This window comes from Spermophilus citellus (genome assembly GCF_964194105.1).
Source record: "Spermophilus citellus genome assembly, chromosome: 17".
Classification (NCBI taxonomy): Eukaryota; Metazoa; Chordata; class Mammalia; order Rodentia; family Sciuridae; genus Spermophilus; species Spermophilus citellus.
The window spans coordinates 49,439,123-49,457,138 of record NC_138199.1 but is presented as its reverse complement, the minus strand read 5'-3'; the positions used below and the strand labels follow the sequence as shown (position 1 = coordinate 49,457,138).

The 18,016-nt window shown below is 41.4% G+C and overlaps 1 protein-coding gene across 2 annotated transcripts in view; it reads left to right on the top strand.

Annotated features, from left to right (window-relative positions):
- KAT7 (lysine acetyltransferase 7) overlaps positions 1 to 12,382 on the top strand; it is a 31,157-nt gene extending 18,775 nt beyond the window's left edge. For both annotated transcript variants that reach the window (XM_081272641.1, XM_081272640.1), the window contains 7 exons: positions 2,072 to 2,263; positions 5,287 to 5,376; positions 5,579 to 5,719; positions 7,281 to 7,374; positions 9,285 to 9,431; positions 9,962 to 10,068; positions 10,686 to 12,382. In XM_081272641.1, the coding sequence (XP_081128767.1) occupies positions 2,072 to 2,263; positions 5,287 to 5,376; positions 5,579 to 5,719; positions 7,281 to 7,374; positions 9,285 to 9,431; positions 9,962 to 10,068; positions 10,686 to 10,787 (873 nt within the window). In that variant the 3' untranslated portion in view covers positions 10,788 to 12,382. The remainder of the gene's footprint in view (positions 1 to 2,071; positions 2,264 to 5,286; positions 5,377 to 5,578; positions 5,720 to 7,280; positions 7,375 to 9,284; positions 9,432 to 9,961; positions 10,069 to 10,685) is intronic.
- The last annotated feature ends 5,634 nt before the right edge of the window (positions 12,383 to 18,016 follow it).

The following is an 18,016-nucleotide window of genomic DNA, read 5'->3' as shown; positions in this document are numbered from 1 at the left end:
TTTTTAAAATATTTTTATTAGTTGTTGATGGACCTTTATTTATTTATTTACTCAAACCCAATGCCTCACACATGCTAGGCAACCGCTCTACCACTGAGCCACAACCCCAGCCCTTTTTATTTATTTTTTTTTTGAGACAGAAGTCTTATTATGTTGCTCAGGCTGGTCTTAAACTCTGGGTTCAAATGATCCTCCTCACCTCAGCTTTCCCAGTGCTGGAACTACAGGTGCATGCCCTTCACCCACCACTTTTGTCAGATGTTTTAGAATTAAGCTTTGACACAGCCGAGTTTTATATATAAGATGGTTTCCTTTTGATTTATATGTACAATTAGTTTATAGTTAGGTTTGATGCCTGTAGCAGAATTTTAAACAAATATAGATCAAAAAATTCTGGGAATTGATTTAACAGATAAGTATGTTCAGGAAAAGCTTGTAAAAGGAATCTCATCTCCACTCTTCACTCTTATTATATCAAAATTAGAGGGGGCTTGGGTTGTGGCTCAGCGATAGAGCACTCGCCTCACGTGTGAGATCCAGGTTTGATACTCAGCACCACATAAAAATAAGTAAACAAAATAAAGATATGAAAAAAAATTAGATTGATTGAAAACTTGAAGGAGGTTTAAAGACTCTGTGCTGGGATAGGCTGCCATCACTGTTGCTGCTTTTCTTTCCTGTTCTGGAAAAGCATTACCTAGTCCTACCTTTCACAGCTTCCCATCTGGTTATTGAAGTTGTAAGGTAGACAGAATGCCTTTATTTTATTTGTTTATTTTTATGTGGTGCTGGGGATGGAACCCAGTGCCTCACATGTGCTAGGCAAGCGTTCTACCACTGAGCTACAGCCCCAGCCCAACAGACTACTTCTGTAGTCAGTTCACGGCACTGAAGGAAGCTAGGGATCCAGAACTATTTTGTACTTGCTTAGACTGCAGAATTAAATTGTTGTCCACATACTTTTTAAGGCTGTGCACATTGGCATACACCTGTAGTCCCGGGACTCAGGAAGCCGAGGCAGGAGGATTACAAGTTCCAGGCCAGCCTGAGCATTTAGACCTGTCTCAAAATAAAAGATATGAAGTACTAGAGATATAGGTCAGTAGTAAAGCACCCCTGGATTCAATCCCTAGTGCTCCCCCCAAGAAAAAAAATTTTTAAGGGCTATTATTTTTTAAATTGAATATTGTGAATGTGTATCACTGAGATTTATATGGTTTTGTAAAAAAAACAACTTTTGCATAGTAAAGGAGATAGTCTAAATAATCTTACTTGTTTAGTTTCTTGTTTATTTAGGTTTAGAATACTTTGGAAGAGTAGGGAGTTTGAATCTGTGGTAGATTATAATTCTGTTTTTTTGTTTTTTTTTTGAAAGAGAATTTTTTTAATATTTATTTTTTAGTTTTCGGTGGACACAACATCTTTATTTTATTTTTATGTGGTGCTGAGGATCGAACCCAGTGCTTCACACATGACAAGCGAGCACGTTACCGCTTGAGCCACATCCCCAGCCCTCTGTTTGGTTTTGACTAATAAAAACTTATCCAAGGTCTTAAAATTTTTATGTGGTGCTAAGGTTTGAACCCAGTGCCCCATGCATGCTAGGCAAGCGCTCTACCCCTGACCCACAGTCCCATCCTCTCCAAGGACTCATTCTGATGAGACCCAGAATGTTGTAGGGAGTAGCGAAGCAGTTTTATTAAAACCTGTGCTCTGAGCAATACAGGTATATAGGTGTTGCTGCTGCTGCTGCTGCTGCTGCTGCTTCTTCTTCTTCTTTCTTTTTTTGGCAGTATCAGGGATCAAACTCAGGGCCTCATGCATGCCAGGCAAGTGCTCTTCTACTGAGCTACATCTCTAGCCCCACACAGTAAATAATCGTCTGCCTGATTTTTCCATGCCCATGTGGCCCTTTCTAGTATGAGTATCTCATACATAGGAGTAAAGTCTTTTTTTTTTTTTTCCATAGCCTAGCATGGTGGCCTGCACACAAGCTTACTACTACAGGTTTTGAAAACAAAGACAGTGAATTCTAATCTTCTTTTGACTTTTGATTTCTCCTTGGCAATAGGAGAAATTAAGGCTGCAAGGCCAAATCACAGAAGGGAGCAACATGATTAAAACAATTGCATTTGGTCGCTATGAGCTTGATACTTGGTACCATTCTCCCTATCCTGAAGAATATGCACGGCTGGGACGTCTCTACATGTGTGAATTCTGTTTAAAATATATGAAGAGCCAAACTATACTCCGCCGCCACATGGTGAGTTGTCTTGGGTTCCTCTGCCTTGACTATCATAACAGTGTTACAAGATTTTTGCCCTAGAGATGACATCAGTCCTAGCAATCTTAATGGTACAAAGGCATAGGGAATCGAAAGTCACATTTCAGGGTGAGGCATATAGCCTGTAGCCTAGCTGATGCTGGTTCTACTCAGAACCGCTGAAGGCCCTTAACCACATTCTGTCATAGGCCTTGCTTTGTCTATTTTTCTTGCTTCCTACTCTTCTCTACTTGTTCCTCAGAATATGAATTACCTCTGCCCAGGGTTTTTTTGTGTGTCTTAAACTAGATGAAAATGCATGGACTTCATTAGACAGAGTAGAGATAGAGTAGCTCACCTTTTGGGCAGTGAGTATTCAGGAAATGTATGTTGAATGAAAATATATATAAAGAAGGCAAGACTGACAGATAATTTCAATTAAAATTAACAGACCGTGTCCTGGGTGCCTCATCCTCAAGTTGTTTTAGTACTTTCTGGCTTCTGAACATTCTTCATTTTAAAATAGGAATAAGAACTTGAATCTGGTTTTGTTGTTAACAAATGTGCTTACTAGATTTTCTTCAGCTTTAAGCCATTTTTCCTTCCCTAGTTATGGAACAAAAAGCCTGGTCTTAAAGGGAATTTCTGTCATGGAGCAGGAAAAGAGAAAGGGGAAAGGGGAGAGAGTTATGAAATATTTTTGTTTCTATAGTCACAACATACTTTGGCTCTAAAGCCTTTGGGTAAAGCTCTTTTCTTCCCCATCATCTACAATCCAGGATTACTGTGATTCCTGTCATGTACTGCTCCCTAGTTTGGTGGTACTGTTTTGTGTTCCCAGCTCTGGAGCACATGTAGCTTTGTGGTCCAGTCCTGCCGTGATGAATTAAACCCTCCAGACTCTTATCACCCTTGCTTTGCCTGAGGTGGGTATATAATAATGGAGGGCTGGTAATGGGTGAGGACTGGCATAGACAGTAATGGTGTCAGGGGACTGAATACTGACACAGATTGTAGATCATGGAGGTAAGTAAAACTGGTATTTTTAATGATATGAACTATTTACATTTCTACCTTTTTCTTCCTGGTTATTTAGTAACATTCACCAATGAAGGTAGCCAAAAGGACAAGATAAGAAATAGAGGAAACAAAGGGTCTAAATAAATTCAGGGATCAAATAAATATTCTGCATATTTTGGGGCCTACTGTATTATATGAGTTATAAAAATAAAATTTGAGGAATTATAAACGTATTTTACTCCATGACTATTCTGAATACCATGTAAACTGAAGTGGTCTTTCTTTGACTTGGCTTTTGTTGTAAAAGAAATTATTGTTGTGTTAGTTATTGTTGGAAAGAGCCAGCTTGAGCAAAAGGGTGGAGATGGGAGCAAACTATAGGTGGAGCTCTGAAGCAATTCCAGTTAATAATATTTGGATTTACATGTAACAAAATTAAAACATGATTCTTTTTTTTTTTTTTTTTTGGTACTAGGGAATTGAACCCAGGGGCGCTCAACCACTGAGCTACATCTTCCTGTGTCAACCTCCCAAGCTGCTGGGAGGAACAGGATTCTTGAGTTGACAGGAAGCCAAAATAAAATTGTTTAATATAAAATGTTCCTAGGCTGGGGAGCTCCATGGTAGAGCCCTCACTTTGCATGTTCAATCCCTAGCACTACAAAAACAAAACACATACGGGTTGGAGTTGTGGCTCAGTGGTGGAGCACTTGCCTAGCATGTGCAGGGCCCTGGGTTTGATCCTCAGCACCACATTAAAAAATGAATAAATAAAATAAAGATATTGTGTCCAACTACAACTAAAAACTAAAAAAACACAAAAATATTCCACATATGTACAGTTTTTTAAAACAACATTTAAAAATGTTTTTACCTGAAACCTTTCCAGAATTAACCTGTTTACACGAGTAATGGGCTACATTAAAGCTATTGGCAGGGCTGAGGTGTAGCTCAGTTGTAAAACACTTGCCTCGCATGCCCAAGGCCCTGGATTCCATCCCTAGCACCTCAGAAGAAAAATGGCGGGGCTGGGGATGTGGCTCAAGCGGTAGCGCGCTCGCCTGGCATGCGTGCGGCCCGGGTTCCATCCTTAGCACCACATACCAACAAAGATGTTGTGTCCGCCGAGAACTAAAAAATAAATATTAAAAAATTCTCTCTCTCTCTCACTCTCTCTTTAAAAAAAAAAAAAAAAAAGAAAGAAAGAAAAACGGCAACAAATATACTGGCAATTGAGAGTGAGAAAAGAAAATGCCTTGTGCCCTCTTGTGGCCAAGTGCCCCCCAGTATCCTGCAACTCAGCCATGGTGCCTTTCCTGTTTTTTAAGCCACAGAAAGACTTTCTCTTATATCCTTACCTAACAAGGAGAATGCATTTGCCTGGAGCTGGGGCAGATAGTGGTTCATTTGATTTTGATCACTGTGGGTCATTTTTCTAATCTGGGAAAAGACGGTAATGGTTAAGTGGTAATGAGAAGTTACTGGTAAAGGTGAGAGTGAAGTACTTAGCAACTCTAAGGTCCCGCAAATAAGCTGCTTAAGAGTTTCCTGTTAGCATGAGGCATTTTATACTAAGCAAGGATATTCTTATTTATCTGGCTTTTACGTAGTAGAAGATTTTAATCTCCTGGACCAAGACACTGCCAGAATACAATCTAAAAAAACTTGTTCCAAATGGTTATAAAAATTCCACAAATGTACTACAATGACTTTAGAAGACTTTATTTGTTTTACTGGAAAAAAAAAATCTGTAATATGTGTATCCAACTTTCCCTCAGTTCAGTGAACCAGATTTGTTGAAGATGCTATCCTTCCTCCATTGCATGCTTTTAGCCCCTTTATCAAATATAAGATAGTTGTAGTTTTGTGGATTGGTTACTGTGTCCTCTATTCTGTACCATTGGTCCACAGTTAACCAGATTTGATCTGTGATGCTTTTTCCCTTTGAGGACCCTTTTCCATAGGGAGCTCTTTATCCCTGATGGGAATTCATTCTCTTGCAGGCCAAGTGTGTGTGGAAACACCCCCCTGGAGATGAGATATATCGCAAAGGCTCAATCTCTGTGTTTGAAGTAGATGGCAAGAAAAATAAGGTAAAAAGTAGCAAGTAAGATAGAGTGGTGGGAATATGTGTTCATAGATTTCTGAAGGAGTTGGGTATTTTTTTTTAACCACACCTTGTAAAGAAGATCAACATTTTGCATGCACAATAATGATATGATCATATTTTTAGGCCTTTATCTGATAAGTTTTGAATTCACTGGTCCTTTCATGGAATCTCTTCCTGTCTTCCAGATTTACTGCCAAAATCTGTGCCTGCTGGCCAAGCTTTTTCTGGACCACAAGACATTATATTATGATGTGGAACCCTTCCTGTTCTATGTTATGACTGAAGCAGACAACACTGGCTGTCACCTAATTGGATATTTTTCCAAGGTCAGTAGGATCTGGGGATTAAGAAGCTAATGGCTGAGGCTGGGAATATAGCTCAGTTGATAGAGTGCTTGCCTTGCATGTACAAGGCCCTGGGTTTAGTTCCCAGCACCAAAAAAAAAAAAAAAAAAGCAGCAGCTAATGGTCAGAGCAGGGGTGATGGATGTTGGCATCTTGGGGCTCAAATCCCTGATGGGGAAGAGACCATACCCCTGGCAATGATGAAAGTCCTTCCTTTAAGAAAATTAAAGACAAATGCATGTATCAAAGGTAGTTTAATGAAAATATCCAATTGTTTATTAAAACTTCTGGTTTATTCATTTCTGGACTTGCAGGCTGGAGCTGCCTATTAATTAGTGGCCTTGGCCTCCCTAGTAATCCAAGAGCACGCATTTTGCAGTCAAGCCAACTCTTTGGCTTCGCGCTCCTCAGTGTTATTAGCTTAAAACCAGGAATATATTCCAGTTGCCTGGGGTTAGCTGGGCTCCTTCTAGCATAGTCCTATTAATGCCTCTGGGCCTTCACCGACAAAGGCTGGATTTGGCTTATGACTTTTTAGTATAGCAACTAAAATTGAAATAAAATTTATATACATTCACAAGCCAAACAGTTTACCCACTTGAAGTGTACAATTCAGGAATGGGGTAGAGTGCTTGCCTAATGGAAACTGTATTATATGCGATTTGATCGTTTATTGATCCCCTTCCAGAATGAGTATTTATGTTAATTTTCTTTTCTTCTCTTCCAGTATATAGTCTCCATTTGAAAAAATTGCTTTTAAAGAGGGTGCCATAGGGCTGGGGCTATGGCTCAGTGGTAGAACACTCGCCAAGCATATGTGAGGTACTGGATTCGATTCTCAGCACCACACAGAAATAAATTTTTTTTTTTTTTTTTAAAGAGAGAGTGAGAGAGGAGAGAGAGAGAGAATTTTTAATATTTATTTATTTATTTTAGTTCTCGGCGGACACAACATCTTTGTTGGTATGTGGTGCTGAGGATCGAACCCAGGCCGCACGCATGCCAGACGAGCGCGCTACCGCTTGAGCCACATCCCCAGCCCCCAGAAATAAATTTTTAAAAAAAATTTTTTAAGGGAGAATGCTGTAGAGCCACTCAGGAGTCTTAACCTTCTTGACCTATACTCTGGCTGTAAAGAACCCAGAGTTAACCCCCTTAAAATGAACTGGAGGTCTCAGCTTGAAACCCTGGGATTAATGACTTTGGGCATCATAAAGGGTATGGGTATAATAACTGAGCCTGATACCCACTCCCCAGGACTGGTTAGTCATATTTTGTAGGCAGCTTTATTTTATATCTGTAGGAGTGTGAAAACCTTGGTCCCAAACTCTTTTTTTTTTTCTTTTTTTTTTTTTTTTTTAATTTTTTTTTTTAATATTTATTTTTTAGTTCTCGGCGGACACAACATCTTTGTTGGTATGTGGTGCTGAGGATCGAACCCGGGCCGCACGCATGCCAGGCAAGCGTGCTACCGCTTGAGCCACATCCCCAGCCCGGTCCCAAACTCTTAATGACCTGCTCATCATTTGTTTGCTCTTTTTAGGAAAAGAATTCATTCCTGAACTACAACGTATCCTGTATCCTTACCATGCCTCAGTACATGAGACAGGGCTATGGCAAGATGCTTATTGATTTCAGTAAGTAGGACTGCTAAAGTTGTCAGCTTCACAAGGCAGGGACCCTGTGACTATTGTCTGTCTATCTGTCCTGTGGTCTCTCAATTCCTGGGATGTAGTAGAAGTATACTGCTTCTTAGTGAATGAATGAACAAGTGGAGAAATTCTAAACGCTGTCAGTCTACTGATAACTCAGTTAACACTCAATGAATACAGGACTCTGAGTTAGTACTTAATTAGGAGAATAAAAAATTAAGCTCTTCAGGATTATCCTAGTTTGAGACTTAAACAGAACACACACATGCATAAGGCTTAAAATCTGTTTCTTTGATGTTTGGGATTTCATTTTTCAAGGACTTGTCTAGAGGTAATCCTTATACCTGATACAGACTTTGAGTATTACACTCTATTCTCATTAATCTTGGATTCCACCTTTATGGAATTGTCTGCTCACTAAAATTTACTTGAAACCCTAACATCTTGGCACCTTTGTGGTCATCCATGGACATGCCCAGTGCAGGAAAAATTAAGGGTCATTGGATACACACATACTTAGCCACATTCAAATAAGTCACCCTGTTTAGCTCTCATACCATGAACAAGTGTCATTGTCGGTCTGTTAGTGCCACTTTTCCACATTTTTGTGCTTTTTGTTGATAATTTTTAATGGCCGCGAAGTGTGCTCAGTGCTGTTACTAAATACAGGAAGACTGATGGATCTGCAGGGATGAGATGAGTTACAGTGCTGTTGGCTGGGACGAAATGTCTTTGATTCAACAGCATATATTAAACAGGGTATTTACCTTTTTAAAAAATGTGGTACTGGGGCTGGGGATGTGGTTCAAGTGGTAGCGCGCTCGCCTGACATGCGCAGGGCGCTGGGTTCGATCCTCAGCACCACATAAAATAAAATAAAGATGTTGTGTCCACCAAAAGTTGGAAAATAATTTTTAAAAATTGTGGTACTGGGGATTGAACTCAGGGGTGTTCTAGTTTTATTTTTATTTTGAGACAGGGTCTCTCTGTGTGCTGAGGTCTCATTGAGCTGCTCAGACTGGCCTTGAATTTGTGATCCAGCTGCCTCAATATTCTGAGTCACTGAGATTATAGGCATGTGCCGCCTGGCCTGGCCTGTAATTCACTTTGAATCTAAAAGTGCCTGCTCCATGTCTTTTTTTTGCTCCCTGCTGTTTCTTTTGGTGACAAAAGATTAGTTGTCTAGTAGAGTTTCCCATATTATATATTTTGCAGTCCACATTTTCATGTATATTTTGTATAAATTGAATGTTAGACGTTAAAACTGGAGGTATCTTCATTTGCACTTTCCCACTCCCTACTACTACATGGGTGGTACTGAGATAATCTGTTCAAAATTTTGAAAAATATAAAAAGCCATATAATGAAATGGCTTCTCCTCTGTGTTCTTAACATGTTTGGAACATATCACAACATAGAGTCATTGTTTTTAAAATTCTAGTAAAGGCTTCCAGAGGTTTTGTTTGTTTGTTTGGTGTCATTATAAGTAACTGTAAATACACCTTCTTCCCCATTTGTTTATACAAAGGCAGCATATTATATTTAACAGCTACACAGTACATATTCCATTGAATGGCTGATCCCTAAATGATACTGCAGAGCAAATTGTACTTCTTAAACTTTCTTCCTTAGCACTATTCTTTGCTATTAGGGTGAAATATAGTGTTGGTAGAAAAAGTCTGTATTTGGGCTGGGGCTGGGGCTGGGGCTGGGGCTGTGGCTGTGGCTCAACAGTAGCACACTTGCCTGGCATGTGTGAGGTACTGGATTAAATTCTCAGCACCACACATAAATAAGTAAATATTGGCACAATAAATAAATAAATAGATAGATAAAGGTCTACCAGCAACTTAAAAATTAAAAAAAAGAAAAAGTCTGTATTTGTTCCCTGGCAGGTTATTTACTTTCCAAAGTGGAAGAAAAAGTTGGCTCTCCAGAACGTCCACTCTCAGATCTGGGGCTCATAAGCTATCGTAGTTACTGGAAAGAAGTGCTTCTCCGTTACCTGCATAATTTTCAAGGCAAAGAGATTTCTATCAAAGGTTGGTTTTTAATTCTTTAATGTTTCATTGTTAGTTCCACTAGATGTCCTACCTTTTCCACTTGACCCCTGTTCATGCTTTTTATCACCTGCAAAGCTGTGCCCCATTCTGTCTTCTTCTAAATATGAAGACCACAGATATGGACCATTACAGAGAGCCTCACTAGAGTGCCTAGGGATTCTAGAGCAGTTGACCCCTGGGAATGGCTATGAACTGGTTTCTTAAAAATGAAGAAGAAAAACAAATATTTTGACACATGCAAGAGCTTTTAAGATATCCCTTTTATGCAAAGGTAGGATTCATTTTGGTCTGTTTGACCTTGATATCTCTAATTAACCAAGAGTAGCTTCTTACTATAATATCCTTTTTCACTCTTATTTGGACTGGTCAAATTTTTTGTATACATTTTCCGAACAGGTAGGGTTGAATCAGAGATTCTAGCCCTTTGAATTTCTTCTAAGAGAAAGGAAACCTCAAAAAGGGTGGGGGTCTGTGCTTTGACCAGGTTCTCAGTGACTCTTCTGTTTCAGAAATTAGTCAGGAGACCGCCGTGAATCCCGTGGACATTGTCAGCACTCTGCAAGCCCTTCAGATGCTCAAGTATTGGAAAGGCAAACACCTAGTTTTAAAGAGACAGGTGAGGTTTTTAATCAGCTGCTTGCTCCTTGCTGACCGGCTCTTGAGCAGAGCCCAGTAGGGGTCTTACCACCCATCCTTTCACAGAGGAGCTCAAATATTATGCCTTCATTTCTTTAACTGGCAGTGTGAAGCCCGAGTGACCTTTGGTATTAAGCTTATTTCCTACCTTGTCCTTATCGGAGCTTTTGTTAAGCTCCTGTCTCAAAGTTGGATGACACCAGTTAAGCAGCTTTATGTTGCATAGCACTTTTATCATTTAATGATTTTCTTAGATTAGGAAGAATGGCCCAGCTGTAGAGGGGAATCTTCACAGACTCCAGGGCTTTCAGAATGGTTTTAAATGCCATCTCAACTAATGCCCACTTTTAATTTTTTTAGTTGACTCATACGTATAATAAAGATAGGTGAATAATGATTCCCGTTCTTACTATGGGCAAAATTGGAAGTAATTTATTAGGTAGGAAAGCCGTTTGCAAATCAAAGGATATTTTCTTAAACTTTAATAAATTGTTAACCTTTTGGTGATTTCTTCTTGGCTAGTATTTATTTTAAAATCTGTATGTCAAGGCATGCTGATTGAACAAGTCTAACAGTTGTTCCCATTGTTCTTCCCAGGACCTGATTGATGAGTGGATAGCCAAAGAGGCCAAAAGGTCCAACTCCAATAAAACCATGGATCCAAGCTGCTTAAAATGGACCCCTCCCAAGGGCACTTAAAGTGACCTGTCATTCCGAGCCAGCGAACCCCAGCAGTAGGAATCCGTACCCTAGGGATCTGTCTGTCATTTCTGTTGCTCTTGTGATTGGCAAGTACAGTATCCTTTGGGAAGACCATCCCCCTCAGGACTGTCCTGGCTCTGACCTTCATTTACACTGCAGACGCTGGTTCTGAGGAACTGTTGTTTCGGCCTCAGTGAGGTTGCCTGGATGAGATCTGTATTAGACTCAAGTGCAGATCCCTCATAGCACTGACCCAAGGAGTTCTGTTATGGTACTGTACCTGTCCAGTCACTGGTTCCCTCCTCATGTTCTCTTGCCCCATGAGGTGTGTCTTGTCCTCTGAACTCTGTACTAGTGCTTCTTGCCGCCTGGTCACCAGACCTCCAAATATGGTTGCCACTACCAAGACCTTTCCAGTTACTCTTTACAAGTGTTTTTGTGGAGGGGCAGGGAAGAGGCAGCACTTTTGAGGGTGTGTATGTGTACTGGGAGGGGTCCATTCACATGAGATTTCATCTTGCTTTATTTAACCTTTCTTCCTCCATTTTTATTGGAAGACTTGTTTTTGATCAATATTGGGCTGCCCAGAACCAAATAATTCTTAAGAGTTTCCCAGAGATTAGTTTTGGTAACAGTACAATAATCCATCCAAATGATATGGCGAGAGCAATAAGACGTGGTGATTTTGTATTTTGGTTTGAGTTCACCTGTGGGCAGTGGGCATTGTGGAAGGGAATGGATAATTCTTTTGCCTCACCACAAAGTGCCCAGCAGTAAATGTTTTCTTCTCTCTTTACTCCCTGCCCCTTTTACATTCACAGGTGCCAAAATAATTTCCAGTTCTCCCTTTCATGCTTCATGTTAACTAGTTTAATAGTACTGCAAAACCTTTTCCCTCATACCAGTTTTAATAGGACACCTGTACTTCCACATAAGTTACACTGATTTTGTCCAGAGCATCTTGGGAGAAGTTGAAAGTGATTGAAAATGACTTTCTGTCTCAGCCCATGGCTTTCAGCAAGGCAGAGTGGCCACCTGCCAAGGTTTGCTTCTCTTTTCAACAGTTACTCACCCTCTTCTAGGACTAAAGTGCTTCTGCCCTTCCAAGAACTCCTCCTCCATTTCCTTTTTGGGATTTGACACCATCCTATATTCTCTGGTCTCCTATTTTTGGTGTTGTTCAAGTGAAGGAAGAGTTGTTCCCTCTAATTTCTCCCTAGCCCGTTATAACCTACTATCTTGGGGCAGCTTTTGATGTCTGACATGTCACCCTTCCCAACTTGGTCTCCTACAACACTGCTGTCTTCATGTGGCACCCTTACCACACTCCCGACTCTGGTCATTTGTGCCTTTCTCTTGTCATCTCTGTACACTACTTATATTCACTGTGGGTTGGGGGGAGCTGATTTTAAGCATGTTCAGTGGCGGCTCCCCTCCAGTTTCAGTGTCACTGTTAAAATTTATCCAAAAGCAACTTCACTGGGGGTTTTCTTAAGGGGTAAAGGCCTTTTACAGATGCTAAACCCTTCCCCACATGTGGTAGAATGTGCTCTTCTATATCTACTCCTCAATAAAGCATGTTCTCTGCTCAAGTCCGTTTTATCTGGGGCTTTCATTTGTGTATGAAAATGACGCAGCTGACCTGCTCTAATAGTAAGTGCGTGGGGACTTGTTTTTTCTAGCAGTAGACTGTTGAGGGATGTGGTTTGTGGCTATGGAATTGTTTTTCCCTGTGGTGCTAGCCATAGAGGGAGTGCTGAGTCTGAACTTGTGTAGTTGGGATGAATTCAAACTGCCTTCTTTTTGGTGCCAGCAGTGGCTACTTGGTATTACACATACTTTTTTATTGAGTTCATTTTTGTCTGGTTTTAGGGGCAAAGGAATCAGTGGGAAGTGAGTATAGGTAGCATATGATGGATACCTTTTTGTGGGGCGGTGGGTGGTAACCAGGGATTGAATTCAGGGGCACTTGACCACTGAGCCACATCCCCAGCTCCATTTTCTATTTTATTTAAAGACAAGGTGTCAACTGAGTTGCTTAGTGCCTCACTGTTGCTGAGGCTGGCTTTGAACTCACGATCCTCCTGTCTTAGCCTCTGGATCCACTGGGATCACAGAAGTGTACCACAGTCCCCAGCTACGATGGATACTTAAGGGAGTCAGAAACAGATGTCTCATCTATCTCTAAGCACATTTGCCAGTAGTGAATTGTGTCACCTCTAATCATTCCTTCTCTTCCAGATTGTCTGCAGCTTTTTTCCAGTGGCAGGAAAGGAAGCTGGGCACTTTCCATCTGTCTGGTAGAAAGGGAGGAGGGTGGGAGTTGTTGTGTTGCTGAGATGGTTTTGTTTACTGTGGCTGGGAGTGTTGAGACCCTATACCTCTGGGCACACCAAGAGTCCTTTGCAAGGCTACAGTCCTTGGGTGCCACTTATTAGGGTAAGCATGGGGTGAAGAGAAGCTGAAGTTTTTTATGAAAAGACTTGTCTCATCTTTTCTTAGAATGATGCATGCCAGAGTCTCCCTGTTGTAAATGTTTGCCTCAAAGGAAAATTTTGCTTTTCTTCACATTTTGAAAAAAGAATTAGGTAATATAAACTATGGGAATGAAATGCTCAGAGGAAAATATTCTTAGAGTTTTGTGCACAGTCCTGGTCCTAGTCCTCTAAACTGGTTGTTACCCCTTTTAGTAAAAGGAAGACTTTTCTGGTTTGAACCTTTTACAACTATGGGAACAGAGTGTTTACTTTCCTGCACAACATTGAGTGGGACTTGCTATCCCCTTTGAAGTTCTCTAACCCCTGTGCATAAAAGAAGCTCAGCTGCTCCTCATTAGAAGTTGACAGTCCTGGATCTAACTCCTGACATCCAGTGGAGTCACCTACACCATTTTGGGAGGAAGTAACCTCTAGCATGTACTTCCCATATGCTTGGTGGCATTGCTGCCTCGCAATAGCCCCATGCAGCTGATGTTCACATTGGTTTTGCAGGGAAACCTGGAACCCACGGTGACACCAGAAGCAGTGAAGCCCCACACCTTTCTTATAGCTTTTTTGATTCCTTAATGATTAATCATCCTCTCCCTGCTAGCTAGATGCCCTGGCTACAGGCACCCATGTTTCTAAAGCTTCCATTACAAGAATATTAAGGAAGCTAGTAAATACTTTGAGACAAGAGTTGATTTTGGTTGGTTGTAGAGGTAACAAGTTGGGCCAGAGTGAGAAACCAGGGAAGCAGAAGATATGCCTCACTTGGGACTGCTGATGAATTAGGGACAAACTGCCCCTTTGCCTGCACAGTGCCCTTACAGCACTGGAAGATGGGTTTTAGATGCTTTTTCCAGAAGAGAAGTTTTGATGTTCAGAGAGTTCTTGGCAGCTAATAGCAACAGGATGAGAGCCTTGCTCCTCTAGTTCCAAATCTTATATTTTGATAATGCTGTCCTGCGGTCTGGTGACCTGATGCCTCTATTGTTTTCACATTTCTTTCTTTCTTTCTTTTTTTTTTTTTTAGGTTGACACAATGTCTTTAATTTGTTTGTTTATTTTTATGTGGTGCTGAGGATCGAACCCAGTGCCTCACACATGCTAGGTGAGCACTCTACCACTGAGCCACAACCCCAGCCCTGTTTCCCTATAGTTCTGGACAGGTTAGGAGGGGCCTGGAATGGAGTTGACCATGTCAAGCCAGTTAGTTGAGATGAAGGTGGGGGCTACATAACATCTAAAACGAGTATATAAAAAGCCACAGCTTGCTTACAGTACACATTCCTTCTGGAACATGAAGCAAATGAAAACCAGTCTTTTCTGGATGTATATTAGTAACTTTCCAAGGGCAGTCCTTGACCTCCCTGCCTTTTCCTCCTTTGATGAGCAATCAGTGTCAAATGGCACTAAAACAGTGGTTTCATGAGGTGGAGGATCAAGCAGCAGAGTTCTTCGCTACATCTTTACTCCCCTTTGTTTTCTTCTGACCTTTCGAAATCTGATCAAAGCACTGGATTTGATTTTTTTTTTTTTTCTTAATGCACCTGTGCAGATCTGTACACACTTATCTACAGCTCAGGAAATCACCTTTGAAGGCCATATCTGGACCGGGGTTTAAGAAAGCCTGGTTTGAGAAGCCTCAGTGAGAATAGGAGTCTTGCTCTCGGCCTGCCTTCACTCTTAGCCCAAGGCCCTAAGCTGGTTCTTGAGTGTGAGTGGACTCCACAACTAATTCCATCTAGTGTAGCGAAATGGGATGGCAAAGGCATGCCTTACTGTCTCTCAACATTGGCTTCCCTCTTCCCTGTGAGACTCACAGGTATGTATACGTACAAAATGTATAGAATTGCACATGTCATAAGAATAAAATATGAAAACCTCTTTGTTAAGTAATAGCACGTGTTGAATTCAGAAATGACCCTTTGCTGTTCATCAGGATCATGAAATTCTAGAATTGGACCTCAACTGGTTTTGCTCTACCACTTTTTGCCACAAACATGTAAGACTGCTTCTTCCAGACTATCTCCTGCTGATGAGGGCAGTGTAATTGCTCACTTCCTTTGTGGTGTCTTCAACAATGCCAATAAATGTCACTAAGAAAGAAACAGAAGGATTGCCTGGTGGTGAAAAATGCCCCTGGTGCCAAAATATCAGACTGCCTCTTCACTCTTGTGCAATACCTTTAGACACAGGTCCTGCCATCGCCATTTAGGGGCTTAGAAGTTTGTTTACTTGTGCCCAAGAGTGGAGAGAATAACCTGTGCTGTTGTACAACTCTAGCTTCATGGTACCTGCCACGTGTTCCATGTAGAGAGAAACACCTTTTTTCTTAACCAAGTCACATTCATTCCAAGAAGCCAGACTTTGTTCTTAATTGGTATTTGTTTCTGGAAACATCTTGCTTTATAAAAGTTTATTCCAAAGTTACCAGAAACTTATACTCTTGGATATCTTCAAAGATGGCTACCAACAATTGCTCCCATCCCCGTAAGTATGTACTGCTCCTTCCTATCAGTGGTCCACTTTTACCTATGACTCATTTTGACTGGTAAAATGATATGGAAGTGCTTCTGGTAGCTTCCACCTTTGCTGTTGGACATGTGCTGACATGTTTTCAAGCTAGAAGCTTGGGCTAAACTACCAGGGAAAGGGAGACCAAGTAAGAGACAACTGGGTTACTTTAGCTGGTAGCTACACAAGTCCACACTTGGATTTCTTGAAAGTTTCAATTTCAGACAAACTCCTCACTGCAGCTTTGTGAATGGTCCCTGCTGTCACCATAGGAAGCTAACGAAACATCCAGCTTTAAGTCCCACCACCCCAGAGAAATATTCTTCTAAGCCATGTTTTGGAATTGTTTGACACAGTAAAGGGTAAGCGAGACAGGACTTAATGAGGGCTGGGGGTATAGCTTAGTGGTAAAAGCACTTGCCTAGCATGTGTAAGGCTCTTGGTTCCATTCCCAGTATTGGGGGCAGAATTTAAAAAAAAGGATTTCTGAAGGGCTAGAATTCAGTTTGATCCTATAGTTTCCATTTATTTCCTTCTTGTAATTGGAAGGTGCACAGGGGAGGATCCCCATCTTGGGCAACTCATGTGAATGGCACCCTCAGTCAATTCAGCCCCAGTGTGGTCATTTAGCACATCCCAACTCTCAAATTGTTTCTGAGGCCTCTGACTGGCTTTAGAATTCTCACCCACTTCCTTAGAAGTGGATTAATGTGCTTCTACAACTGACACACAGCCTGTCACTTCCCTGTTCAAGAATTCATGTGACCTCCTGTGCTCCTTGGATTAAGTTTGTATTTATCCTGGCTTTCAAGTTTTTCCATAAGCTGACTCAGCCCTCATAGCCTTCATCATTCCCTTCCACGTAGCCTCAGCATGCAGTTGAATTAGCCCATTATCCCCTTCTCTGTGTTTACTGGGAAAGCCTCCACTTCAACATTCCCCAGAAGTCTTCCATTAAATACAAAAGTATGAACGAAGAGTGCTGTGGTAAAATAAATTTGGAAAACACTGTAAGTACCAGTATATGTTTTGACTTCTGGACTTCTCAAAACCTCCAATAAGCTAATGCATTCTAGAATTTTCCAAAGAGGAGGGAGAACGTAACATTTCTGAAATGATTTGATCTGGATGGAGCTTCTTGAGATTCTGGTGTGCTGGGATCAGACATTGGGAATTTTTTTTTCCCCTACCCAAATAGGTCCAGTTAAAAAGGGATTCCTTTGAGGCCCCACTTATAATTTCACCTGAGGCTTGTAAGCGTCAGGTTTGAGCATGTGGAGTGAAGCTGCCTTGACTCAAATCTCGGCTCTGCCATTTCCTGTGTAACTTCACTCCTTGACGGGGGAGTTCGGCAGTGTAAGACTCCTAGGACGCCTGCACTGTCCCCTGCTCCCATATGCATCACTGGGCATGACAGACCAGGAATCATGGTTGTGAAGGTGAATTGTCTTGCAAAGTGCCTGACATTCATTCAGTACCCAAATATAAGTGTCATTAGGCTCCAAGACAGGAGATTTAGTGCTACACGAGTGACTAGCAATCTCCTGGATGAGGCGAATTATTTTCAATTGTGATCAGTGAAACAGGAATGGGACCAAAAAAAAAAAAAAAGCATAGCAAAAGAGAATTGGTTGAACTTGAACTAAGAAGCCCTGTCTTTAAAAGGGCCTTTATCCTAGAACCTGAAAGATAACCCAGGAGAGAAGTAGAGTAACTTCCCCAGTTGGGGAAGCCTGAGAACCTGGTAATGAGCTTGAGGATTGAGAGGAGAGAACAGAGAGCACAGGACCTTGGAGGCGTTGACAAGATTGTTGTGCTTATCTCAGGGCAGCACTGAACTGGTCAGGGATGGGTACAATCCATTTTCCTTTTTTAAAAGGCATGGGGAAGAATGGGGATATAGCTCAGTTGGTAGAGCGCTTGCCTTGCATGCGTAAGACCCTGGGTTCAATCCCCAGCATCACATACACACACAAAAAAAGTAGTGGATGGCAGCAAGATGAAAGCAGAGACTGTGGGGAGGCCACTCCCTTCCAAGAAGGGCCAAGGGTGGCTTATGTTAATGGAGCTAGCGGAGATGGCCAGAAGTGGAAGAATTTGACATCCTCTACAGCTAGAGGATGCATCAGAGGTGAAGAGTAACTCCCAGCTTTCTTTGGCATCTGGGTATACTAATGTGTAGCGATGCAGATCAGAAGTTCATTGTCGGACATGCAGAGTTCAAGGACT